Source organism: Cnephaeus nilssonii, assembly GCF_951640355.1.
Source record: "Cnephaeus nilssonii genome assembly, chromosome: 22".
In the NCBI taxonomy this organism is placed as follows: Eukaryota; Metazoa; Chordata; class Mammalia; order Chiroptera; family Vespertilionidae; genus Cnephaeus; species Cnephaeus nilssonii.
The window spans coordinates 11709747-11735465 of record NC_137093.1 but is presented as its reverse complement, the minus strand read 5'-3'; the positions used below and the strand labels follow the sequence as shown (position 1 = coordinate 11735465).

The following is a 25719-nucleotide window of genomic DNA, read 5'->3' as shown; positions in this document are numbered from 1 at the left end:
GGTCAATGGGGGGGGGGGGGACATGTGTAATACTTTCAACAATAATTTAAATAAATAAAAAATCTCGTGGGTCCCTCAGTCACCCCACCACTGGACCGGGCAGAGTTGAGACCTATCTGGAATACCACAAACACTACATATATTTCACTCTTCTCAACCTGTTTTACCCATCCCCTCCCTCCTCAAATGCAGACAAGAGCACTGTATCCTTACTTAAATGTCCAACATTTTTGAGTTCTAGTCATGGCAGTAGGATATTGGATCTAGTTTCCTTAATTACAGACTACTAGCAGTGTTAGATTCCCAAGGTTTTAAGGTTCTGGACGGAAAACTATAAAAAGCTGTGACTTGCCCGGCTAGTGTAGCTCAGTGGTTGAGTGTTGACCTATGAACCAGGTCACAGTTCGATTCCTGGTCGGGGCACATGCCTGGGTTGCGGGCTCGATCCCCAGCGTGGGGCATGCAGAAGGCAGCCGATCAATGATTCTCTCTCATCATTGATGTTTCTCTCTCTCCCTCTTCTTTCCTCTCTGAAATCAGTAAAAAAAATATATATATATTTTTAAAAAGCTGTGACTCAGTTTAAGACCTGCTGGCCTGGGTGGACCATACCACACCGACCTCCTCCTGCCCCCAGCACAGCCAGCCCACCCTCCACGGGGGCAGGGTGTGCCCCAACAGAAAGGAGAGAAAGGAGGGAGAGGAGAGCAAGAGAGACGGCGTATCTGTAAGAAAAGTCAGTATATTTATGGTTTGCTTTATAAAAGTTACTATAATACAATGGTACATAGTATTGAATTCACAAAAATATGAACAAATATTTACAGCAAGACACACCCACAACGGAAACACTTCTCTTCAAAACAAGTTCCATACGGATAGAGCCTAGAAGCACAAACACCCCTAAAAGGTGAGGGTTCTTTTCTTTGCGGGAGGGGGGAGGGGAGAGGGAGGGAAGCAAGTTGGGATGGGTAAGGGGGGGTTCAGAAACCCCCAACGCTTCCAAAGCAAAGATTTGTTCAATGAGAAGGAAGGCGTTGAAAGAAAAACGAGCCAATCCATTTCTGGACATGACAAACCACTCCAGGGTTGGGGCGGGGTTTCCTGGGGACATGGGGACGGCAGGTGAGGCCAGGTCTCCCCACATTCCCCTCCACTTCCTTTATGGGGGGGGGGGACAAAGACAGCCCCTTGGGGGCTGCACAAGTAACTGAAATCAGCCGTCTCTACAAGCTACACATTTCCTCATGTGAAAAATAAATATTTCCTCGGTTGCACAATTAGGCAGAAAACCGCAAATGGGAGAGAAGGTCGCCGCTATGCCCAGGTTCCCCCTCTGTGTCTCGGCGCCACCGATTTCATCGGCCTCGATGAAGTGGTGGGCACAGTCTCAAACAGAGAGGGCTTGGGGTAAAGAAATTGAAAGAAAGAAAAAAAAAAACACACAACAAAATCACCAACGACAAAAAAAAAAAAGAGAGAGAAAGAGAAAAATAACAATTCTTTGTACAGAATTTACATGATAACAAGCTTGACACAAGCTGAGATACCAGAGGCCCCTCGCGGGTGGGCGGCGGTGCCGGCGGTGAGGCTGAGTCCTGGTCACTTTCCATAAATTATGTACACGCCTGTTCTGCGTCCTGGGGTGCGGGGGACTTGTGTGATTTTTTTTGTTGTTTTTTTTTTTTTTTTGGAAGTACAAAGAAATGAGCAAAAAAAGTCTTCCCACGTGTTTCTACAAGAAACAATGTTCCCGAGAAAAAGTCCTTTACGGCAGCCTATATACAGAAGTGGGATCTGAACTTCGAACACCTCCTTCCCCTTTTGCTGGATTCTCTACACGCATGAGAACAAAGTCCATGGACGTGAACCCTGAAGAGGATGATGGGGATGGGGGGAAGGAGGGGCTAAAAAAAAAAAAAAGAAAAGAAAAAGAAAACCTTGTCAGGTTTAGATCTGAATTTTGAAATCTTTTCCAAGATTTTCCTTTCTCTGGGAGAAATCGTCTCACTCTGAAAATAAATATGCGCTTGATGTCTTAGGGTGAGTTGGGCTGGGAGCGAGCAGGTGACGCTTATAAACGAAAAAGTCCACATGCATCCTCGGTCAGACGCCCGGTCGGACACCCGTAGTGGCGAGACTGGGGCCCCGCCTGCCCTGGGAGGCCCTCCTCTCACCCGTGAAGGGGAGGACAGGGGACGGTCGACCAGACCCTTCCCAGTGCCCCACCAGCCCCCACCGGGGCCTCCTGCTGGGCCCCTCGTTGCTGGCATTCGAATGAGAAAGTAAACATTGAACCCAGATTCGGGGGGTGGCAGGGTGTGGGGTGGCAGAGAGCCTGGGGGGGAAATTTCTGCCTGGAACGTGGCCCCCCGGCTGCTGGGGGAAGGACAGACGGGGGGCGGGGGGTGTTGAGGGTCTGTAGGTTCTTCTCACGGAGTCCACGGGTAGAGGGCGGGCCTTCCATAGTGTTCTGAGGGCAGAGCCCCCGGCAGACCCCTCCTCTGTGCAGCACCTGGCCGGCCCCCGGGACCGGCGTCTCCAGCTCGTGGGTCAACACACCGTCAAACAGAGGCCCCTGCGGCCCCTGCCGGGGTCCCCGCTCTCCGATTCTGCCTTCACATTTCGACGGTTAAAATGTCTTTTCTTTTGACAAGAAAGAAAATAAAGGGAAGACAAAACAACGTAGCAGCATTCACGGGAAGAGGCTGATGACAAGAACGGGAAAGAGACAGGAGAGAGGGAGATGGAGCGCCGGGGAGAGCGACACAGGAACGGAGGCGTTCACGTGGCGTCGAACACACATCCTCGAGGGACAAGACACAGGCTGACGGACAGAGAAGCCCTTTCCCACTGAGGGCTGGAGCCGGGGTCCTGGGGGTAGTGTTGGGGCGCCAGGCCCTGACGTGGCCGCTGGGTAGAGGACAGCACCTGAAATGGGGGGGAGGCGGGGCCGGGCCCGGGCCCCGGTCCTCGCTGGCGCCGGGCCTAGTTGAGGGTCCCCCGGCAGTTCTCGGAGTTGCAGAGGCAGGGGATCTTGACGTCCTCGATGGGGAACTTGTAGTCGTAGGTGATCTCCTCGTTGACGTTGATGTGCTGCTTGGAGTAGATGACGATCTTCTTCTGCGACTCCACCGTGATCACCTTGGCGTAGCAGTTGGGCTGTGGGCCGGGCGGGAGGGGACGGTGAGCAGAAGACCCCAGGGCAGCCCTCTACCACCAGGGGCCCACGCGGAGCCCTGTGCTGGCCCTATGCCCCCATGCCCACTGCCACCTGTTCTGGGCCTCAGCGCTCCCCCCCCCCGCCTCTGTTATTAAATAATGATCAGTTATTCCCGGGGCTTCCGTTTCTATTTGCAACGCAGGTGACTCCCAATTTGTATCTGTAGCCCAGGCCTCACTTCTGTGCTCCAGAGAAGGGGTCAGCAAACTCCGGCCCCCAGCTGCCTGTTTCAGCAAATAAAGTTTTATTGGCACACAGCCACACCCATCATTTGCATATTGTCTGAGCTCCTTTTGTTACAATGGCAGTTAAGCAGTTGCTAAGAGATGGTCTGAGCCACCAAGCCAAAAATATTTACGGCCCGGCTGGCCTGGCTCAGTGGTTGAGTGTCAACCTATGAACCAGGAGGTCACAGTTCGATTCCCAGTCTGGGCACATGCCCGGGTTGCGGGCTCAGTCCCCAGTGTGGGGCGTGCAGGAGGCAGCTGATCAATGATTCTCTCTCATCACTGATGTTTCAATCTCTCCCTCAACCTTCCTCTCTGAAGTCAATAAAAAATATATTTAAAAAAATATATATATATGTATTTACCAATGACAGCAAAAGTTAGCTGGCCCCTGCTCCAGACCCAGAAACCCTAATGGTGCCTGGTGTCTGCCTGTGGCAGCTCCAGCAGACACCTCTGGGGAGCGCTACACCATGCACGCAGGTCCCCCAAGCCTCCACCTCCTGCATCCCCCCCACCAAGGCCAGATCTGGCCCACACCTGGCTGGGTTCTGTCTCCAAAAGCCCGCCTCTTCCTGTTGACTGCTTCCCACCCACGGCCAGGAGCCACGGCCAGGGCCCATCACCACTGCCTGGACTGCCGCTGCCTCTCCGCTCTGAGAAAGTCTACTCCGAGCCAGCAGCCAGGGACCCCTTCCCAAAGGGGCAGCACACACTTCCACCCTATGGCTCCACACCTTCCAGCGGCCGGCCTCAGCTCTCACCCTGCTCAACCCCCACTGCCCCCAGCTGACCCTCAAACAGGCGTTCGCCCTCCCTGCCCCAGGGCCTTTGAACGGAACGCTTGCCCCAGGCACCACCTCACCTGGGTGATTCCCTCCTGTCGCTCAGCCCTCACAGGAGAATCACAGGAAAGTCCCTACCAGCCCAGATAACGCTCAAGTCACCGCCCTGAGGGCAGCAGGGCTGAGAAGTCGCTGGGTCAGCACACTCAGCAGGCCAGCGTGCAGGACACACCTGGTCCTCCCAACAACCTACCAGGAGGAACTGCCCCGTTCCGTTTACAGATGAGGAAGCTGAGGCGCTGAGACGTTCAGTGCGTAGCTTATGGTCACTGGCTAAGTAGTGACATCGAGACCCGAACCCGGAGTTGGGGGTGTTCTCCGGGAGCAGGCCTGCCTCCTGCTCCAAGCTCCCTGTGCTTTTTATTTATTTATTTGCTTATTTCTATTGATTTCAGAGCGGAAGGGGGAGGGAGGGAGGGAGTGAGGGAGGGAGGGAGAGAATCATTGATCAGCTGCCTCCTGCACACCCCTACTGGGGACCAAGCCTGCAACTAGGCCATGTGCCCTGACTGGGAATCGAACAGTGACCTCCTGGTGCAGAGGTCGACGCTCAACCACTGGCCCACACCAGTCAGGCTGCCCGTCTTGTTTTCAGAGTGAGGAACACCTTTGCTATCAAGGACACCTGCCCACTCCAGACCTGCGAGACCCACCCGGGTGGTCACCAGCCACAGGTGAGGTGTTTCAGTTTGAACTGTAAGAATGGAGTTAAAAACTCAGCTCCTCAGTCACTCCAACCACGGGTCAGTGCCCCGCATTACACAGGGCGGCCCGTGTCTGTGGACAGCACGGACCCAGAGCTTTCCCAGCACCCACCGCGCCCTGTACCCATTGCACAGATGGAAGACTGGAGCTCAGAGGAGAAAGGCTCCCTGCTGGAGGCCTCCCTCCGCCCCCGCCCTGGCGGCACTCACGTTGCAGCTGTGGTTAATGAAGCGAGCAAAGTTGCCGCACTTGGTGGCGTCGATGATGGTGTCGTGGTCCACCCGGAACATGTAGCTGCTCCCGATGCCCTCGTCTTCGTAGCGTTTCTCCCTCATGTCTGCGATCACCTGGCAGGGAAACGGCCTCAGTAGGGCTGGGCCGCTCCCGTCCCCACCCCGACACCCGGCCGCAGGGCAGCGCCTACCTGGCGGATGTTCTGGCCCACGTACTCGATGACCATCTCGTCGGCCGCGATGGGCTCCATGGCGAACAGGCCCCAGTCGTGAATGTGGCTCTTGCAGAATTTGAGCTTTTTCTTCCGGAACTGAGGGAGGGAAGGAGAGGGTGAGAGTCCTGGTCTCGGGTCCCATGCCCCCCCCCCTCCCCCCCCCCCCCCCCCCCCGGCTGCCCGAATCGCCCGGCCTCACCTTGAGCTGGTTGAACTTGAGCAGGTCGCTGTCACAGCTGCCGGTGAAGGAGGACAGCAGGCGGCGCTGCTCCGAACGCCGCTCGGAGCCGGCCCGGGTGGAGGCATGCGGCTGCGCCGGGATGCTCATGCCCTGCGAGGAGGCGGAGGCGGGCGGCAGGTCAGGAAAGGGGAGCGGACGCCCCGCGAACAGGGCCCCACCGACCATGGTACCCGTGTCCCCATCGCGTCCTTGATGAGCCCACCCTAATTCTGGGTCCCTGTCACCCCAACTTCCTTGCTCTGGCTTCTCTGTGCCTGTCCTGACCCTAACTGTCCCCTCTCCTTCCTGACAGAATCTGAGCGTGCTCAAGCCCCTCGTCTTCAAGAAGACGGCACTTTCCCTTCACTCCTCTGTCCTGCCCGGCTCAGCGGGGAGACCTGGAACATCCCCGCTTCTCCGCTGCAAGATGGTGGGGGTGTTTCCTCCAACCCCCGTGGTTCTCACCACGGCCCCTCACAGCTCCCCAAAAACTTGAAATCATAGCTCCTGCCGCCACACCCTCGAATCCCGTCCTTCTCCTGGCCGCCCTCACCATCCAGCCAGCTCTTAGCGCGGGGAGCCGCACCCCTCCCCACACGCGTGCGCTGGACCCGCGATCAGCAACTCCACGGTGGTGATGCCCCAAGTGCAGGTGCCACCTCCCTCCCACCTCAGTGCTTGGCGTCCAGCTCCCCAGGCCTGCAGGCCAGACCCACCCCATTCCCTTGTCTCTTATACCCAATCCAGCCAAGTCCTGTCCATTCAAATCCCAATATCCTAATATTCCTGCTATTCCTGAATAGGTATCCACTTTCCCCTCACAGCCACCCAAGCCCAACTACCCGCACATCTAGAATCAGTCTCTCCCCAGCAGCCAGTGTGAGCTTGGAAATCACAGGCTGAACCATGTCCCCGCCCCCGCTCTCTCAAATCCCTCCTGTGGCTTGTCCTATACAGAATGCAAATCCAACCTCGTCCCTGCAGCCTCTTTGGCGACGCCTGGCCTGGCCTGACCTGGCCTTTCCTTCCCGCCGAGTCCCTCCCTGCTGAAGCCAGTTCTCTCCACAGGGACTGCCGGGCCCAGGGGACCCCTCTGCTCAACTCCTTACGGAAGCTTTTCTCTGCTTCTCGGCCGTCTCCCCGTTACCACACGGCTTGTTTCTTTATTTCACTCAGGTCTGGCTCAAGTGCCACCTCCTCTGGCCCCGACTCACCAATCCCCAACCTCCTCTCCTGTGGTCTCCACCGGGCCCCCCATTTGTTCACTTATTTCCTATCCCCCTTAGGGTGTAAGGTCCACGAGGAAAAGAAGGTCGTTTTGTCCACCGTTCTGTAGCCCAGGACAGCGCCTGGAACACAGCACGTGCCCCACAGGTATTTGCTTCATTGAAAAAAGGAATGGCCTGGCCGGTGTGGCTCAGTGGTTGAGCGTCGACCTATGAACCAGGAGGTCACGGTTCGATTCCTGGTCAGGGCTCATGCCCAGATTGCGGACTCAGTCCCCAGTGTGGGGCGTGCAGGAGGCAGCCCATCGATGATTCTCTCTCATCACTGATGTTTCTATCTCCCTCTCCCTCTCCCTTCCTCTCTGAAATCAATAAAAATATATTAAAAAAAATAAAAAAGTAAAATTAAAAAGTATTAAAAATGAGTGAGCCATCTGGAAACGCAACTGAGCTCTGCTCACATCCCTGACTAAAGCTCTCAGAGGCTCTCCACTCCCGCCCTCACCTCGCCACTCACACCGGAGCCACTGGTGACACCCCCCGTGAGCCACAACCCTTCAACCTGCCTGCACCCCATCGAGGAGGACCCCTGCCCAGGCCAGAAGGCTCGTGTGTCTGGGCACCTGAGGGCAGTACCTGGGTGTCTGTGGGGGGCTCGTCTGTGCTGGCGCGGGTGTTGTTGAGGTATCTGATCTTGTCCTTCTTATCGATGGTGTAGAAGCCCTCGCTGCGGGCACAGCCTGTCACGTGCTCGGGGATGTCATCGTCCCGTTTCTTTTTCTTGGCTGAAGAGAGGCTGGTGGGTGGGTGTGGGTCAAGGGCCACGTGGACATTGATGGCAAACCCCTCCTGCAACTTACCCCACCAGCCCAGCCGTTCCACCCTCAGACCAATCTCCAGGAGGCTACAGAATCCACCTCACTGCCCACCACCACACCACCTGGCCCGCCGGCCAGCTCCACGGATGGCCAGAGCTCTTGTCAGGGGTACCTAGTTGCATAGCCCTGGGTGTGTTTTATAATTATCCACTTTCTGCCTCAGTTTCCCCATCTATAAATTGGGTTCATAACGGTGCCTCTCTGGATAACTACTGAGGTTTAGGTGCCTAGCAGAGTTCCTGACACAAAGAAAATAGTCAACAAGTCAGTTTAGAACAGTGGCTCTCAACCTTTGTAATGCCGCGACCCTTTAATACAGTTCCTCATGTTGTGGTGACCCCCAACCATAAAATTATTTTCGTTGCTACTTCATCACTGTAATTTTGCTACTGTTATGAATCGTAATGTAAATACCTGTGTTTTCCGATGGTCTCAGGCTCTACAGCAGCGGTTCTCAACCTGTGGGTCGTGACCCACAGGTTGAGAACCGCTAGCAGGGTCGCCTAAGATCATCAGAAAACACATATTTACATTACAATTCATAACAGTAGCAAAATTACAGTTATGAAGTAGCAACGAAAATAATTTTATGGTTGGGGGTCACCACCACATGAGGAACTGTATTAAAGGGTCGCGGCATTAGGAAGGTTGAGAACCACTGGTCTAGAACTGGGGAGATGAGTTCCAACCTCAAAACACTGTTGTTAACCATCGACTATCAGGGGAGCATTGTGGTTAACAGCCCACTTTCTGGAGCCACGTTTGCTTGGGTTTAAATTTCAGCTCTGCTACTTTGTAGCTGTGTGGCGGTGGGCAGGTTGCTTAACCTTTCTGAGCCTTGGCTTCTACTCAGACATAATGGGGTTAACAGCCCCACCTCACTGGGCTGCTGGATTGACTTAGGTGATGGGAGCCCAGAGCGAGGTTCTGCCACCGTTACGTGGCACCGCCACGTCGCTCCACGTGGCTGGCTGTGAGACCTGCCGTCCCTGGGGTGAGCTGGGCCTGGCCCGAGGGCGTGTTTAAAGGTGCCAGTGCCGACTCCACGTGGGCACGGACACCGCCTCCCGGGTGACGGTGGCTGTGCTCCCGCCCCCACGGGAGTCGTGGGAGACGCCTTGGAGGGGGGCGAGGGCCCCGTCTGGCAGGATATAAGGATGGTAGACCCAGAGGGTGTCGTTGAGCCAGTCCATGCCGTTGTCCTGCTGCAGCAGCCGCTCGTAGGTGACACACAAGAAGCGGATGTCCTCCTCGTCGATGCCACCGTTCCAGATGTCGTACAGGATGGTCATCTCCTCAAACTCCGTCCGGGGCCGGAAGAGGGGCTGCGGCGGGGAGAGCTCGGGCGAGGCCGCGGCCACCAGGTCCTCGTGGCGCTTCTTGGGCGGCCGGCGCCAGGAGCCGCGCACCTTGGCCAGGTCCATGAACTCCTCGGTGACCTCGTCGCGCCCGCGGGGACCCGGAGGGATGGCCTCCGAGAGCCACTGGTTCTCCAGCTCCTTAAAGGGCAGCTTGGTGGGCTCCACAGGGGGCGGGGGCGGGGGCGGGGGCGGCTGGGGAGGCAGGGGTGGAGGGGGGGCTGGGATCCCCGTGTTCCGGAAGTCCAGGGTCACAGCCCGGGGGTCGTGGGTGCTGGGGAAGACCGGGGTCTGTGGCTGGCCTGGCAAGAGCAGCAGGTCCCTGCCCAGGGCGGCTGCCCCCGGTGGCCGGACCAAGGACCCATCCAAGGAGAGCAAGGCCGGCGGGGATCGCCGGGGCCGGCCTGGCTTCCTCTTGATGGGGGGCGGGCAGGAGGCCAGAGGGGTGGGCAGCAGGGGTGGCAGTTGGGGAGGGGCCCGAGTTTGGGGCCGCAGGACAGGCACAGGCAAAGCCAGGGGCAGGGGCAGGGGCAGGGGCAGAGGGAGCGGCAGGCCCGTCTCCAGGAGCACCTGGGACGGCAGAGGGCCGGGCCGGTCATCGCGGCGGCCGGTGGGGAGGGGGCAGATGGGCAGGAGCAGGGGCCCGCCGGGCTCGGGGAAGGTGGGCGTGAAGCTAAAGTCCCGGCCGGGGGTCCTCGGGAGGCCACCGCTGCCCAAGCTGGGGGACTGGGACGGGTAGGAGAAGGGGCTGCCGGGCACCTGCGGGGAGCTCAGCGACAGGTTGCTGCTGCCCCCCGACAGCGGGGGCTCCCCGCTTGGGGTGGCCGGCACCGTCTCTGTGCTCTGCGACTTGGCCAGGCCGCCACAAATGCCTGGCGTACGGGGGGGCTGGTCTTCAGGGGGAGGCTCCAGAGGGACGGGCGGGTGTGGGGGTTCTGGGGTCTCGGGCTCAGGCGGTGGGCTGGGTGGCCGGGGCGGTCGAGGGGGCAGCAACGGTGGCTGCAGGGGTAAGGAGAGCAGCACAGGGGGCTCGGGCTTCGCCTCCAGGTCCTCGCCTGCAGAGATGGGTGAAGACCAGGCCACTGTTAGCTGATGCAAACACCCCTGAGCGCCCGACTTCTCCTGCCCTACTGTGCACTTGATACCCGACCAACGCACAGCTCCGAGTCCCCCAAGACTCTCCTGGGAATAAAGACTGTGCCCCCAGCTGAGCCCCTGAGGACTGCTCAGCCCCCAGCCCAGTGTCAGGGACCCAGGAGGTGCTGGGTAAGTGTTAAAAGTAAACCAAAGGCAGCCAAAACCAGTTTGGCTCAGTGGATAGAGCGTCGACCTGCGGACTCAAGGGTCCCAGGTTCGATTCCTGGTCAAGGGCACGTACGTTGGTTGTGGGCACATCCCCAGTGGGGGGTGTGCAGGAGGCAGCTGGTCGATGTTTCTCTCTCATCGATGTTTCTAACTCTCTATCCCTCTCCCTTCCTCTCTGTAAAAAAATCAATAAAATATATTTTTTTAAAAAAAGTAAATCAAAGGCGGAGGCACGGTTGGAAGCCTTTGACCCGTCTTTAGAAGCGTGTTCCGTGGACGGGGAATGTCCCGTGAACCAGGAAAATGGGCTCTGCGAGCGAGTAAAAGTCTCTCTTGTGCAGGACCTGTCAGAGCCTTTAAGCTCTTCTCCACGTGTTTATCTCCATTGGCACACACCGTGTTTTCTAACATCTTTCACCTTGCCCTAGAATCAAAGCTCTACGAGGGCCAATATTTCTGTCTGTCTGGCCCACTGCTGCACTGTTAACACCTGGAACAGTACTGGGGACGCAACAAAGTCTTCATAAAATGCTTGTGACAATAAAGACCTGTGGTTCTGTGGCCAAATAACACAATTAAACACAATATAACGGGCTTCTTTCCTAAGGACTTGTTAGAGGTACGAACTAACCACTAACCGCCGCGGCTAAGTTTAAATCAATTAAAACCAAGTAACATTACAAACTCAGTTCCACTGCGCTCCTCGCCACACCTCAAGTGCTCTTACAACACGGTGTCGAGTGGCCACCGGCTTGCACAGGGCAGAGGGCAAACACGTCTATCGCGGTGGGAAGTTCTAGTGGAGCGCACTGCCGGCCCTTAACACACTCCGTGCCGCTCTACCAAGACAGTGTTCCCGGCCCTCTCACCTGGCCCAGCACCCCAAAGCCTGCCCGACCTGCCTGGCTCCTTGGGGGGCTCTTTCACACCCACACGCCTGGCCCTCTTTTGGGGGAGCATCTCATGGGACTACCGGACCAAGGAAAACACCGGCACTGAGGCACGGTGACAGCCACTGTCCCCTCTGAGGAGCTGGCAGGTGCCAGGCTCTGTGCTGGCACATTACACACCCTCCCATCCCACCCCATGGCGGGGGCATTACCCATCGATCCCATTTTGCAGGTGAGGAAACTGAGGCTTGGGAAAGTTCGTGATTTCCCCAGAGGAGTCTGGGTTCATCCTGCCTCCGTCCCCACAGTCCCCCCCGGGGGCCAGGGCAGTTACCTCGGGGGGGCTCCGGGGATGGTGGGGGGCGGGCCTCCGTGTCTTTCGCAGGAGGCTCCGGAGACAGTGGCCTGGCCACTTCCTGGTTCAGACCTGGCTCCTTGGGGGGCTCTTTCACACCCACAGGCAGGGGCGGCTCTTCCAACGTGGGGGTCCGCTCCTCGGGGCCTTCGTCCTCAGCCTCGATGTCCACTTCCTCTTCCGTCAAGGGTTCTATCACCGGGGCCCTCGTGGCCACATCCTCCTCAAAGTTCTCGTCGGGAATGGCGGGAGCCATGCTCTCATCTGTGGTTGCCTCCTCTTCTTCCTCCTCTTCCTCCTCCTCCTCCTCCTCCTCCTCTTCCCCGGCCACCAGCTCTTCTTCATCCTCCGAGGATGACGACGAAGACTCAGAACTCGATTCAAACTCCGAAGACTCAGAACTCTCGCTGGAGGATCCAGCTCCAGCCTTGCGGGTGGCGATGCTCGCCGTCTCCTCTGGGCAGGGGACACGGGCAGGGAGCCTGTCATTCCTGCTGCACCCCAGCCAGGCGTCAGCAGAGGGCTCCATGGGGGACCCTCAGAAACATGGGGGCAATGGGTGTGAACTAGTCATCACTTGTTTAAACTGAGGTAACAGCCACGTAACAGAAAAGTGGCCATTTTAAAGCAGAGGATTCTGTGGTACTGAGCACATTTACAATGTGTGCAACCTCTGCCTTAGTTCCAAAACCTTGTCATGAGCTCGAGAAGAAACCCATCCCCTTTAGCTCTTACCCCGTCCCCCACCAGTTGCCCCAGCAACCACTGGTCTGCTTCCCCGCCCCAGGGACTGTCCCTTTCGGGACATTTCATAGGAACAGGACCGCAGGGTGTGTGGAGAGGGCGCCTGAAGTTCACATTGCAAAGGCGAGACCCTGTGCCCAGAGAGGGCTGGTGACTCATGCTCAGGCTCTGCCCCGGCAGAGGGACCCTGGGCCGGGCCTGGGGCCACAGCCGGCCCCGCTCACCTGCGTCCGAGTCGCTGTCCTCCTTGTCACTCGCCTCCGACGGGGCCAAGTCTTCGTCATCGTTCTTCGAGTCTTCCTGGCCGTCGCTGTCGTCATCCTGGGGGAGAGAGGGGGAGGGGTGAGCGCAGGGCCCCCTCGCCCACTGGGCACCCCAGGCCTCCCCACCCCGAATGGCACCTTATCTGACGTGGAGGAGGTGGAGGAGGAGGAGGAGATCTGGCTTCCAGGGGCTTCCTCCTCCTCCTCCTCTTCCTCCTCCTCCTCCTCTGTGCTGTCCTGCTCCTCCTTGTCCGAGGCCGAGGATGAGGGTGAGGTCGTCGAGGACCCCGAGGAGGAGGACGCCGACGAGGACGAGGACACGGACAGCGACTCCTTCTCGTCCTCCTCCCCGCCGCTGTCCAGCTCCAGGGGCCGGGCCGGCCGTCGCCGCACCCCCACGCCCTTGGGGTCCCGCTTGGCGAGCTCACAGGGGGCGTCTACCATGTCCCGGTCCCGCTCGCGCTCCGACTCTGTGGGGAGGGAGGGTGTCGGTGGGCGAGGAGGACCGGGATGGAGGAGACCCCAGGACCTGCTGGGAGATGGGGGGGACACAGACCTTCGTCTTCCTCGTCCACGGAGGTCGAGGGCCGCAGCCGCTTCTGGTCTCCGGACGTGGCCGTGTCCGGGGGCTCCTTCCTCTTGACCTTGAAGGAGGGCAGGCGGATGGCCCCGCGCAGCCCGATGCCCAGGCCCAGGCCCTCGTAGCCCAGGCCCTCGCCCTTGCTCCACGACTCCAGCAGGCACGAGGTGATGCGGTCCTTGGGCTTCGGCCGGTCCTCGTCCTTGTGCTCGCCCGACTTCACCGGGGTCAGCGAGGCCTGCGGGGCGAGAGGGGACGGTCACCATGAGCGGGGTGCTGCCGGCGACTCCCCGGGGTGGCCCGCCAAGCAGCCTGCCTCCTTCCAGTGTTGACAGCCGCTCCCGGCCGCCGCGCCACCACTCGGGACACCCCGGAGATTGCAATTCACCAGAAACATCGGTGTTACTGACACACACGTTTCACGGCGACACGCGTGCTGGCCTACCCTGAGGGTACAGCAGCGTTCCCAGTCGTGTGTCTTGGGAGAAGAGAGGGTGCTGGCCAGGCCTGCCCGCTCACGACCCCGGGGCCCTGCGCTGCCCACCCACCTTCGCCATCCGCTCCTTCTTGTCCCACCACTCGTCGAAGGCCCGGAAGGCCACCACCTCCACCATCTTGCGGTTCAGGTCGCGCTTCATGATGGCCTTCAGCTCCTTGAGCACCACCAGCAGGACGCCGTCCACGGTGGCCTTGTGGGGGTCCTCCTGGCGCGGCATGTAGCCTGGTGGCGGCACTGATGGGTCGAACTTGGGCAGGGGTGGCCAGGGCTGCCCACGCCCCGGGCCCGTGTTGCCCAGGGAGAAGGGGCTCCGGTAGGGGGGCAGGTTGACAAACTGCAGCCCGGCCGCAGCAGCCATGAAGGGGGGGTAGGGGCAGGCGCCGTGGCCAGTCATCAGACGGCTCAGCATCTGTGTTTGCATCTGGAAGGACATGGGCATGCCGCCCCACTGGCCGCCCAGCACGTGGCTCATGTCCACCTGCATCACGGGGAACAGCCCGGGCGGGAAGGGTGGCAGAGGTGGCAGGATGGGTGGGGGTGGGACGCCGGGAGGCGCTGGCAGAGGTGGCGGGGGCACCGACACGGCTGGGTGGGCCGGGGGTGGTGGGGGCGGCGGGGGCGGCAGAGGTGGGGGCATGGGGAAGCCAGGCTGTGGTGGTGGCGGCGGCGGGGGTGGGGGCAGTGGTGGGAAGCCCGGGGGTGGGGGCAGCGGCAGGTTCGGGGCCAGCACAGAGGGGCCTCCCACAGCCGCCGACCCTGGGGTCACCACCATGGGCTTGGGACAGTCGGCACTGGTGATAGGGGCTGAGGGCATCTCATCATCTGAGATCTCCATGTCCTCCCCCGAGGACTGCTGGCCCTGCGGAGAAAAGGGAGACAGCAGTGAGCGAGAGCCCGGGGGGCCAAGCCAGGCCTCAGAGCCCCCTCCGAACACCGGCAAGTTGGAGGAGAGGCCTCCAGCCATGTGGCCTTAGCAAGTCACTTCACCTCTCTAAGCCTCAGTGTCCCCACCTGCATAATGGGCGTCACAGTACCTGCCTCATGGGGTTATCCTGAGGACTCAGTCATTTTACAAACACTTCCTCAGCACTGTCCTAGGTGCTGGCAACACAGGGGTGAACAAGACAGACAAAAATCCTTGCTCCCCCAGAGCGGGACCTCGAGAGGGAAGGTGCAGAAGGGAATCAGGATGAAGAGGTGAAATACACCGTGTGTCCCGGAGAAAGAGGAAGCCGGGAAGGGAGATGCGGCGAGAGGAGGAAAACAGTCTGTTTCCGTTTGAGAGCTTCTGTTTCCATTTGTATTCAGAGGAGATAATACTAATAACTAACGCCTCTGCAGCTCTCCCCATGTGCCTGGCGCCTCTCTAAGCACTTCACATACATTAACTCAGTCAATGCTCAGAAGAGCCCTACAGAGCAGGTCTGTTACCTCCTTTTCTACTGAGTTAGCAACGGGGCACAGAGAGCTTCAGTAACTTGCCCAAGGCCACACAGCCAGCAAGAGACGGAGCCAGGATTTGAGCCAGAAGTGGCTCCCCAGCCTGTGCTCCGGGTCAGCCTGCTGTCCTCACTGTGGCAGAGAAAGCCGGTGGAGAAGGTGACATGTGACCAGGGGGGTTAACAGTACAAAGGGCACATAAATAGGAGGCATGTCTTTATTTTTCCTTAATTACTACTCTTTTCATCTAGTCTCATGATGTATGGGCCACTCAGGATGGGCCAGTGTGGGGCTGGGTCTCATTTCTTTCCTCCCTTTATTTTTAAAATTGAATTTATTGGGGTAACCTTAGATAATAAGATTATGTAGGTTTCAGGCATACAGTTCTATAATACACCCACTGTATGCTATATTGTGGTTTCATCACCCCAAGTCAAGTCCCACCCCCCTTTCCCTCTGGTAATCACCATACTGTTGTCTGTGTCTGTCTGCATTTTGGGGTGTTTTTTTGCTTAATCTCTTCACCTTTGTCACACAGCCCCCCAACTCGCCTCCCCTCTGACAGCGGTCAGTCTGTTCTCTGTATCTATGAGCCTGTTTCTATTTTGTTTGTTAATTTTACTCATTAGATTCCACATATGAGTGAATCACATGGTGCTTGTCTTTCCCTGACTGGCTTATGTCACTTCCCATGATGCTCTCCAGGCCCACCCACGCTGTTGCCAAAGGTGAGATTTCCTTCTTTTTTACAGGCAAGTGGTGTGAATGCACCACAGCTTTCCATGCACTCAGCGACTGAGGGCCACGTGGGCTGCTTCCAAACCCTGGCTACCGTAAGTAACGCTGCAGCGAGCACACGCGCCCCATTTCTTATCTGCGCTGTGACCTCGAGATGCGGGGCTCCCCTCCCCCCCTCCTGACCGGCGAGCAAACATGCAAGGGAGTCGAAAGCCACTGGCCCAAGAGGCAGAGCCAGTCATCAATAGGCCAGGGCTCAAGCCAGGATGCCGCCCAGAGCGGGGGCTGTTGCTGGAGTCCAGGGACCTGGTAGCCACCCCAGGTGAACAGGGGAGTCGAGGATGACCCCAGCTCTAAAATGGGCAAGGGCCGGTTTACATTGGGATGCGGGGGGGGGGGGGGGGGGGAGGGGGGCATGGGGTTGCACGGTGGGGGTGGAGCAAGAAGGCAAGCAGGGGTGGGGAGAAAAGGGCTCTTGAGTCAGGACAAGAGGCGAGAAGCTGCCCTGGATGAACCTGGCTGTGACGGAGCCTTTTGTAAGTCGCAAGCCTGGGAGTGCATTTGAAGGCTGAGGGGACGAGGTCTGTGCAGACGGTAAGGTCAGCCTACAGGCGAGGAAGGCCTCAGAAGAAAAGAGGGGGTGGCGGGTGGAGAGGAATAGCAAATCTATGGCAGCAGCAGCAAAAAGCTCTGGCTTCTGCTAGGTCCTCTCTATTCTCCTTCTCTTTCCCTCTCTCCCAGGGTCCCCACGGTATGCTGAGAGAGCGAGCCGACTGGCAGACTCAGCCTGGTACGCAGGGACAGCGCCCAGAAGATCAGCCCCGGACAGCGCCCAGCAAGAAGGGCGCCGCAAGCAGAGGGTTAACCCCGCCGGCCAATCGCAAGGAGACGGGGATCTGCGCTGGTCGGCCCCTCCCTCCGCCCTTCCTCTCCTGGGGTGAGAACCAGAACCGGAGGAAACAGCCCGAGCGCCCAGCACCAACCTGCACCAACCCAGGCTGTGCCTGGAGCTTCCCTTGCGGCACCGCACTCAGGCCCAGTGTGAGGCAGGTGCCCTCACCATCCCATTTCACTGGCACCGAAACTGAGACTCAGAGAGGGAAAGTGCCTTCCCTAAGGTCACATAACCCGTGAGTGCCAGAGCTGGGGCTCAAGGCTCAAGGCCTGGCGCCTGCAGTTTTAACCACCAGTCTCTGTGAAGAAAGGGAATCTCCCCCCTTTACCGCCCCCCTCCCCTCAAAGCGGGCCTCCCTGCGCAGCTCTCCAGCCCCCAGAGCAGCCCGGGTTGCAACTCCTTGGTCAGTCCCTAGGAGCCGGGATGCTGCTCTCCCTGCTGCCAGCAGGGGGCGCGCGAGGCCAGCCTGGAGGTTATCAGTGCTCCCAGGGTTCCCTGGGCTGAGGTCCTGAGGCATCCAGGACCCCAGCTCTCTGGGCCTCAGCCTCCCCCCACTTCCCTACAGTGCCTCGGTGGGAAAGCCCACCCTCCGACTACTCTGTGCTTCTCTGCCCAGCTGGTCAGCGGCGGGAAGAAGGGAGGACCGCTGGGCTGGCAACCCCCACCTCTGCACACCTGTCAACTCCCCAGGCTTGGACTCCGCGGCACCTGAAACCACTTCCCCAGAACTGCCTGAAGGCCCCCTGGAGCCCCAACCACCTGTGGTCCCTCCTGGGCAGGCCGTGTTCCCCTCTGTTCCTCCCTGAGGCAGCCAAACCGGCCTAATCAAAGGGCCTGGGCGGGGGACCCCTCCTCCCGCCACCCACAGGGGCACTGTGCTCTGTCTAAGCCCCTGGCTGCTCATGCCCGTCGGGCCCACAGGTTCAACTCAGGTCTCCAGGACGGGGAGGAGTGGTCAAGGAAGATGACCTAGTACCCGCCTCCAGGGAAATGTGGCATGCGGCACCCACCCCACCCCCAATCCTGAAGCTGGAGGTTCGGCAATGAGACCCCAGGAGAGGATCTAAGGGTGAGGACAACGTGGCCTGCTCCGGGCTGTGGCCCTCCCCCTGGGCTAACCCTTAACTCCTTCACTACTGGAGCCAGGGAAAGTGGGAGAAGGGACATTTCTATGCCCTCCCTGCCTGCCCGCCATGGTTCCCCTTCTTTCCAGAGGCACCAGGGAGCAGGAGACAGGGCTCCAGGGCCCCAACCTTCCTGAGCCTCGGGACCAGCCCTGATCATCCCTAAGCCAGCCAACAGAGCAGGGAGCCCACACCGTCACCACAACCCATACTCTCGGGGACCTGAGGAACTCCCACCAAAGAAGATCAAGTCGGAACGGATCCCTGGGAAGTCCTGACTTCCCATTCCTGACCGGGAGAGCGACGGAACTAGGTCATGCTTCCCTTCTCGCCTCGGCTACTAGGGAGCCGAGGAGCCAAACCAGCGGCTCAATCACAGCCTCGTGCTGCTTGCATCCTTTTTGTATTCTCTGCCGACTGACCTGCTCTTCTGGCTGCTCTGGCCCTGTTGCTTCTATGTCTTAGCTAGCTGTCCAAGGAGATGATGCTTCAAAGGGGTGAGGAGGGAGACACAGACAGACAAAACCAATCCCAGACAAGAGGTGGACAGACATGGTGGTACCTCATCCATCTTCTCTGAGGTTGGGGTCCTGTCTCCAGCCAGGTCCAAGGTCACCTCAGTCGCCTGGCCCAGAAGACCGGTGGGGTCTGGGGGGCCTGGCTCGGGTGGGGGTCGGGGTCCCAGCCCCAGGTCAAGCTCGTCGTCCTCATCCGAGTCCGGCAGGGGCGTGGGGCTGATGTCCTCCAGGCCGGTGCTGGAGGGGCGCGAGGAAGGGGGCGTGGGGCCTCGGAAGCCGGGCTGGGAGTTGGTGCCGAAGGGCGCCAGCGGGGAGAGCTGGGAGGAGGAGGAGGAGATGGGGCTGCCCTCCATCTGCAGCTCCGTGTCCGAGTCCTGCTCCGGGAGGAAGGGCAGCTTGGTTCGCTGCTCCTTCAGCAGCATCTCGATGCGCGAGTCCAGGCTGTCGTGGGGCTTCTCCAGCCCTGCGGGCGACGACTCCAGCGTGGGCGTGCCCGGGCTGTCGCAGGGCTCGGGGCTCCAGCCGAAGGTGGGCCGGCCACCCAGCTCCATGCTGTTGGCGTCGGGGGGCGGGGGGCCGGGCGGCGTGCCCGGCTTCTCCTTGGTCCGGGGCTCGGTGGGCGGCAGGGGCGGGGGCGCAGGGGCTCTCCGGAACTCCCCGCTGTCACGGGCCCCAAAGGCGGTGGTGGCGGTGGTGGCGGCGGCGGCGGCGGGCTCCTCGGGGGGTGGGGGGAAAGGGGGCACAGGAGTCTGATAGGGAGAGAAAGCAGACTTGAATGTGACTCCGGGAGCGGGGGTCGCTTGGGCGGGCGGCGGAGTGTGGGCAAACGTGGCTGAGTCCTGGGGCTGGGCCTTGAACGGAGGGCCACCGCCGGCCCCACTGCTGACTGCCCCAAACGGGAGGTCCACGGAGCCCCTGAAGGCGGCCGTGGCCCCGGCCACCACAGGGACCGCGGAGGAGTTGTGGACATAATGGTGCTCGTGGCGGCGGTTGTAGGCATCTGTAAACTTGCTCTCGTGGCGCCGGGTCTTGAAGGTCACCGTGGGGTCCTGGCTGAAGAGGTAAGAGGGTGTGGGCTGGCGGCTGGAGTAGCTGGAATCCTGCGAGAAGGGGGTGCCCAGGCGCGGCGTGAGCGGCGTGCCCTGCCCATAGGAGTTGGGTGTGTCCAGGCGACAGCTGGAGTACGCAGTGTCCTGGGAGAAGGGTGTCCCACCACTATTTGGGGTGACGGAGGAGGAGCCAGAGCCACAGCCGGTAGAGAGGCCACCATCCTTGAGGCGCTTCAGAGCATCAGACAACTAGAGAGAGAGGGGGAGGGGGTGAGATCACTGGGGGAGGGATCTGTCCCCCTCTCACTCTGGCTGCCAGGAGTTCAGAGCCAAACTGGTCGCTTTAGAACTGCAACATGTAAAAGTTAGGGGCGTGGGAGGTTGAAGAGGAGTGTCTGGATGGTCCTAACCTTTCTCTACTCTCAGGGTAGCCAATTATCCTCAGGGACTCTGGAGGGTTTTTCCTAATCCCGGAGGCAGAGAAGAGAGAAGATCCCGACATCTGGGTTAGAACTGGGATCTCCTTTCCCATCTCCTTCCAGGCAGGGGTAGCAGCAAGAACTATGGTCTTGGGAGTGAGAGGGTGGCCTCCCAGAGTTTGGGTTGAGATAATATGACCTGGTAAACGTGCCTAAGGAACCCAGCTGACCAGCAAGGGAACGGTCTCTTCATTCAGGAAAAGCTACTCCGGAGGGTGGCCGGGCAGGTGCTGGGGAAGGGCTGGGACGGGAATCTCCGCAGGTGCGGGTGGTCCAGGTGAGCATCCTGGGAGGCGGGGGCTGGGGGAGGAGTCAGTCTTGCTCTGGAAAGAGGGACCTGAACTCTGCTTTCTGGGAGCAGGGGTAGGGGGGTGCACAGGACACAGGATGCAGCATCTACGAGGAGAGCGGGCTCTGGGGCCGTGGGAACCCCAGCCTGTGCGTGGCCAGGCTCGGTTCCCTCCTGGGTCCTGGGGGCCACACGAGGGAGCTGGTGATGGGGAGAGGGGGCACTGATGTGATAAACCCACCTGCAGGGCCTCGTTCACGATGGGAGAGACAGCATCCAGCTCGCCCACCGGGAGGGTCTGGGGTGTGTACCGGCCCGTGACCAGCAGCTCGTAAAACCGCATTCGGGTTTCCCCTGTGGAAGGACAAGGGAGGCGGGCTTCAGCCAGGTTCCCCGACGGGGCAGCCCCCAGAGGCTGGCTCCTTTGTGGGTCCCTGTGCCTGAGACCCCACGCCTGGGGAAGCTGTGTGAGTGTAACCCAGTTCCCACCTCTCTCTGCACCCTTCTCAGGAGCCCTATCTGCTCCATGAAGCTGCTACGTTGTATGATTCTTCTCATCCTGAGACTCAGAAGTTAATGCCTGGTGGGGCTGGGGTTCCCCCAAATAAAGAAACGCCACCCCCAACACAAAGCCTCTTCCTGCACCTGGACACCCAGAGAAAAGAGCCAGGTCTTCCCAGTCCTGTCCTTTTCCTTTCCCACTCAACAGCCAGGGCCTGGCGGCGCGTGGTGAGGAGAGGGGACAATTTGTGGGTAACTAACTGTTGGGGGCCAGGTGACCAGCAGTTTACAATACCAGGTTCCTGTGAACACCACAGGCCTCTCCCTCCAAACAGAACAGACTCCCCAGCTCCGGGGCTGGTCCCACTGAGCCCCGCCTGGTGACCTTCTAAGCCCCCACCCCCACCCCTCCCAGCAGAGAGAGGCCTCTATAGACAGGGGCCCCAGATCTCTGATATTTATAGAGCCCCGTGAGGCAGCTGCTTACATATGCAAAGGAGACGCATTCTTTGAGCTTCACTTTACACTTTACTGGTCTCTTTCTTGAAATACAAACTTAGTTGGCAGCTCTGAGGGCCCCCACCTTTTTTTTTTTTTTTTCTCTTCTTCGCAGAAATGAAATTTTGGTGAGAGCGGGCTGCTCCTTCGAATGGGGAGGGGACTCCACATTCGATTCTCAGGCCTGCAGCCACCCAAGGGGATGTAGGTTTGAAAGGGTCTGTACCCCCCTCACAGAGATTGAGAAATTGGACCTGGGGGTGTGGGGGGCTGTGGCTTAGAGAGGAACCTGGATTTGTGTCCCTAGGAGACTCAGAACGAGGTACAGCTCAGCAGAGTTTAGGGAACAACAGAGCCCACCCAGAACCAGCCAGGTCTCAGAGACACAGTCAATATGCATTCACCATTAAAAGCGAAAATAAAGGTTTAGCGCTTTCTGTCTTGGGTTTTGTGTGCCCTGGTAGCGCACAAAACCCCTGGAAGCCGCCCACCTCAGCCCACCCAGAGACCTCGAGGGGCTCTGGACCCAGTGACAGTATCTGCCCGGTCACAGGGCCGGCTGGTCCTCAGTGCCCGGCACCGATCTCAGCCCCTTCTGTCTTGGTGGGAGCTGGAGTCCTTGCTCACCCCTCCAAGCCAGCATTCAGTAGGAGCCTCCCGGTACCCACAGGGTGGGAGGTGTGGCCTCCCCAGCTGGCCGCTCCCAGCAGCCAGCAGGGAGTGAACACAGTGCAGGGGAGGTGCTGCTGTCTCTTTAAGAGAGAGGAGGGACGACACAGTGTCAACCCTAGAGCACCCAGAGCAAGCCCGCCCCACACTATCTGGAACATTATCAATGAAACCACACTCTGGGCCCAGATTGGTTCCCACTTCCAGGGGGAAGGGGTGGCATGGGGGGAGGGCACCCTGAATCCTTGGAGGACTCTCCTTTTAGTTGAGGGACATACTCCTGATGCATTTAAAGGCATCCTGGTCGCTCTCCCTCATCCCCCCCCCCCCACAAATAGACAAACCCAGACTCCTCCCCTCACAGAGGGCAACACTGGGGACTGACTGCCTAAGCCCAGGCCACCTGGGCTCTAGAGGGGCCCTCCTGGGTGTCCGCGGTGGGGGAAGCCTCCGGATGGTCCCCAGAGGCACAGTGGCCAAGGACCCGCACATTTGGTAAATTATAGCTTGTCTCCTAGCAACAGACAACACATTTAGCTCCACGTGACTCTATCCTCAGGAGGGGGGGGGGGGCAAAAATATTTTTTTAAAGATTGTAGAGAGGCATTCAAGGGAGAGTGAGGGGGCCCCAACAATGCAGGAGGGGCTCTGGGAGGGGGAGGGGCCACACTGACAGGTCCTGAGCTCCTGGGGAGGCGGGGGCGGCTCCTGAGCCGGGCTCCACTCACCTTTGGTGTCCAGCTCCACGTGGATGATGTTGCCCATGACCGAAGTGCTATGCAAGTGCTGAACCGCCTCCTTGGCTCCCCGGACCGTGGCAAAGACCACCTTGGCAATGCCCAGGTGCTTCTTGGTCTTGGGGTTGTACAAAATCTCCACTTCCTCCACTTCCCCATACTTCTTGCACATGTCCCTCAGGAAGTTTTCGCGGATGTTATCGTTCAGCTTGGCAAATGTCACCTGCTTCGGAGGCACCGGGCCCACGTAGAACTCATCGATCTGGCAGCAGAGGAGGAGGAGGAGGAAGGGAGTTTGGAGAGCATTGGAATCGAAGGGGAAAACACACAACATTCCCCACTGGCCTGCCCTTTGAAAACAATGAAGGGTAAAAAAAAAAAAAAAAAAATTGGGGGGGGAAAAAAATGCACGCGGGCGGGCCCGGGAAGCAGAGGATTAAATCGTTTGGAACGTGGAAGTCCTCCGGGTTCGAAAGGGGAAAAAGAAACAGTTTCTCTTTCCCCCCGACCCTCCATTCTGGCCTCCGCTCCCTGCTGCTGAGTCAGGAGCGACCCCTTGGGCTAGGAAGTTGTCCCTCTCCAGCCACACGGCTGGGAAGGGGGGCGGGTCCTGGGGCCAAGCCCCCGGACGGGCAGGAGCCAGGTGGGGACCCGCAGCCCCCAGCTGGGCGGGCAGGACGTGGTATCAGCACCTTGATTCCAGTTTCACCGCAGGGTTATTCTGCTCCCAGTAGCTCGGAGGGGACGCCCCTCTCGCAGCCATCTCCCCCTCCCCGCCAAAACTTCCCTGTCTGGGACGGCGGGAACTCGGAATCCGGCTGGGCTCCGGCAGGACTGGCGTTATTTTCGAACTCGGGGAGGGGAGGAGGGACCGCGGGGCAGGGGGAGGGGTCCTACCTTGAATTTGGGCACCGACAGCTCCAGCTCCTTGTTTTTGGTCCAGATCCCGACCACCCGGGGATCTTCGACAATTTCCACCGGGCGGTTGCTGGACATCTATAGGGAGAAGGGGGGGGGGCGGGGGGCGAGGGTTGGTCCCACTCCCCAGGGTCAGGGGGCAGACCCCCTTCTCCAGGCACTTGTCAAACTCTAGGGCCGGGGACCGGGCTGACAGTTGGCCGGGTGGTCGGGCCGGGGGGTCCCCGGGCCGCTCGACCCCTCTCCCGGGGCACGACTGGGGGTGGGTAGGGGCGGCGGGGAGGCGCGCCGGCCACTCACCGCCAGGCTGAAATGCTGCCCATCGTAGCGGTACAGTTTATGGTGTCCCTTTTTCAGAGCCGGGTCAATCATCAACTTGTAACTTCTCCAATGGTGGTTCCTCCTCTCGCCCGAAGGGCCGGGCTGCGGCGGGGGCTGCTGGTGGTGGTGGTGGGGGTGACTGTTCTCCATGCCGTTAACCCAACCTGAAAACCAGCAAGTTGTTGTCGTCTCCGCCGCGGCGGCGGCGGCGGCCGCTTCTACACACTCGCCGAAGAACCAAATCGTCCGGCCCCCACCCCCTCCCACCTTACCAGCGCGCCCCAAAAGGCGCTGTCTCGCTGGCTCCCCCCAAAATAAGAATAGAGCGAGAGGATAACCCTTTCGGGAGAATTAGAAGCCCGCCCGCTCGGCCACCGTCTCGGGGAGACAGCGAGGGGCTCCCGGGGACCCCCGGTGCAGGCTGGCGGGGCCCCGGGCGCCGGGAGGACGCGGGCTCCGGCCCATGGTGCCGCCCGGCCGCCCGGCGTGGCGCGCACTCGCTCGCTCGGCCCGGCTCGGGCGCGGGGCTCGCGGCAGGCCTGGCTCCGCCCGCCCGCCCGCCCGCCCGCTCGCCCGCCCGGCCGGGGCCCGGGGCCGAGGCTGGGGGCTTGGGCCGCCCGGCTGCCCGGCCGCGGCCTCTCCCTCCCCGAGCCGCGCTTACATCCCCGCCGGGCGCCGGCCTCCCTGCGCCGCCAGCCAGTACATGGTGTCCCCCGCGGGAGCCGAGACCGGGGCTGCCGGACGGGGGGCCGGGAGAGGGGGGAGCCGCCGCCGCTGCTGCCGGGCCCGGAGCTGCTGCTGCCGCCGCCGCTGCTGCTGCTGCTGCCCCGGAGGCGGCTGGCGGCGGAGGCTCGGCTCCCAGTAGCCGCACATCCCACAATACACCGCTAAGGAGCCCGACCCGAGCGCTCACCCTCCTCCTCTTCCTCCTCCTCTTCCTCCTCCCCTCGCCTTCCTCGCCGCTTCCCCAGGCACTCTCCCGGCAGCGGCAGCTGCGCCGCCAAAGCCTGGGCCCCAGCGGCCCCCCACCCCTCACTCGCGCGCTCCCACACTGCCTCCCCCCTCCCCAGGGGAAGGCCTTTTAATTTATTTATTCTGCTGGGACCTAGGTGGGGGTCTTGGCGGGCGGGGGAGGGGGTCTCCCCGGGCTCTACCTCCCGCGGCTGAGGCTGCCCTTCGAGCCGCGGCGTGCGCCTCGGGCCTCCACAACTGTTTCCAAACTGCCGAGGCCGGGGGTGGGCGCGTGGGGGGCTCGGGGGACAGGGCTGGGGTTTTGGGGTGTAATTGTGAGTCTGGACGCTCGAGCTGCGGCGGGTGGGGGGGTGGGGTGGGGGAGGCGAGACGACTCAAGACGAGTTGCAATCGAGGTATCTCCGCTCCGGCTTCCTCTTCGGCCCGGCGACCCCCTCCCCCCTCCCGGAGCAGAGCTAGGGAGGGGAAAGCAGGATTTTAACCAAATTAGCATTCACATTCCTGGGAGGATGCAGCCCTCGCCTGGACCTGGCTGATACAAGCTTTTTGCTCTGTTTTTATTTTTGGAGAGCAGAGCCCTGTAATTGTCCAGAACACATGCTTCTCTTCCCCCCCCCCCCCCCCCCCCGCTTCTTCCTCCAGCCACCAGCAGAGGAGAGAGTCCCCCTCTTTTGCATTTATCTTTTCCTTCCCCTTTCTTTATTAAAGGTCCGGGAGAGGCGGCGGCCAATCAGCGCGCGGCTTCCATCTTGTGAGTTCAACGCCGAGGCTCCCGGGCTTCGCGAGGACGCGTTTGCAGCCCCCT

General features: G+C 60.2%; 1 protein-coding gene across 1 annotated transcript; it reads right to left on the bottom strand.

The window, feature by feature from the left end:
• Positions 1–1480: 1480 nt before the first annotated feature.
• Positions 1481–24824, bottom strand: SETD1B (SET domain containing 1B, histone lysine methyltransferase). Its single transcript, XM_079762242.1, has 17 exons — positions 24604–24824; positions 23922–24106; positions 23601–23699; positions 22695–22965; positions 20540–20652; positions 18526–19779; positions 13816–14625; positions 13244–13505; positions 12826–13157; positions 12649–12745; positions 11660–12136; positions 8926–10185; positions 7531–7697; positions 5648–5779; positions 5425–5544; positions 5210–5347; positions 1481–3162 (listed from the first exon to the last, which is right to left on the bottom strand). Exons 2-17 carry the CDS (start codon positions 24090–24092, stop codon positions 2989–2991), a joined length of 5877 nt encoding a protein of 1958 aa, XP_079618368.1. The 5' UTR covers positions 24093–24106; positions 24604–24824; the 3' UTR covers positions 1481–2988.
• Positions 24825–25719: the final 895 nt, after the last annotated feature.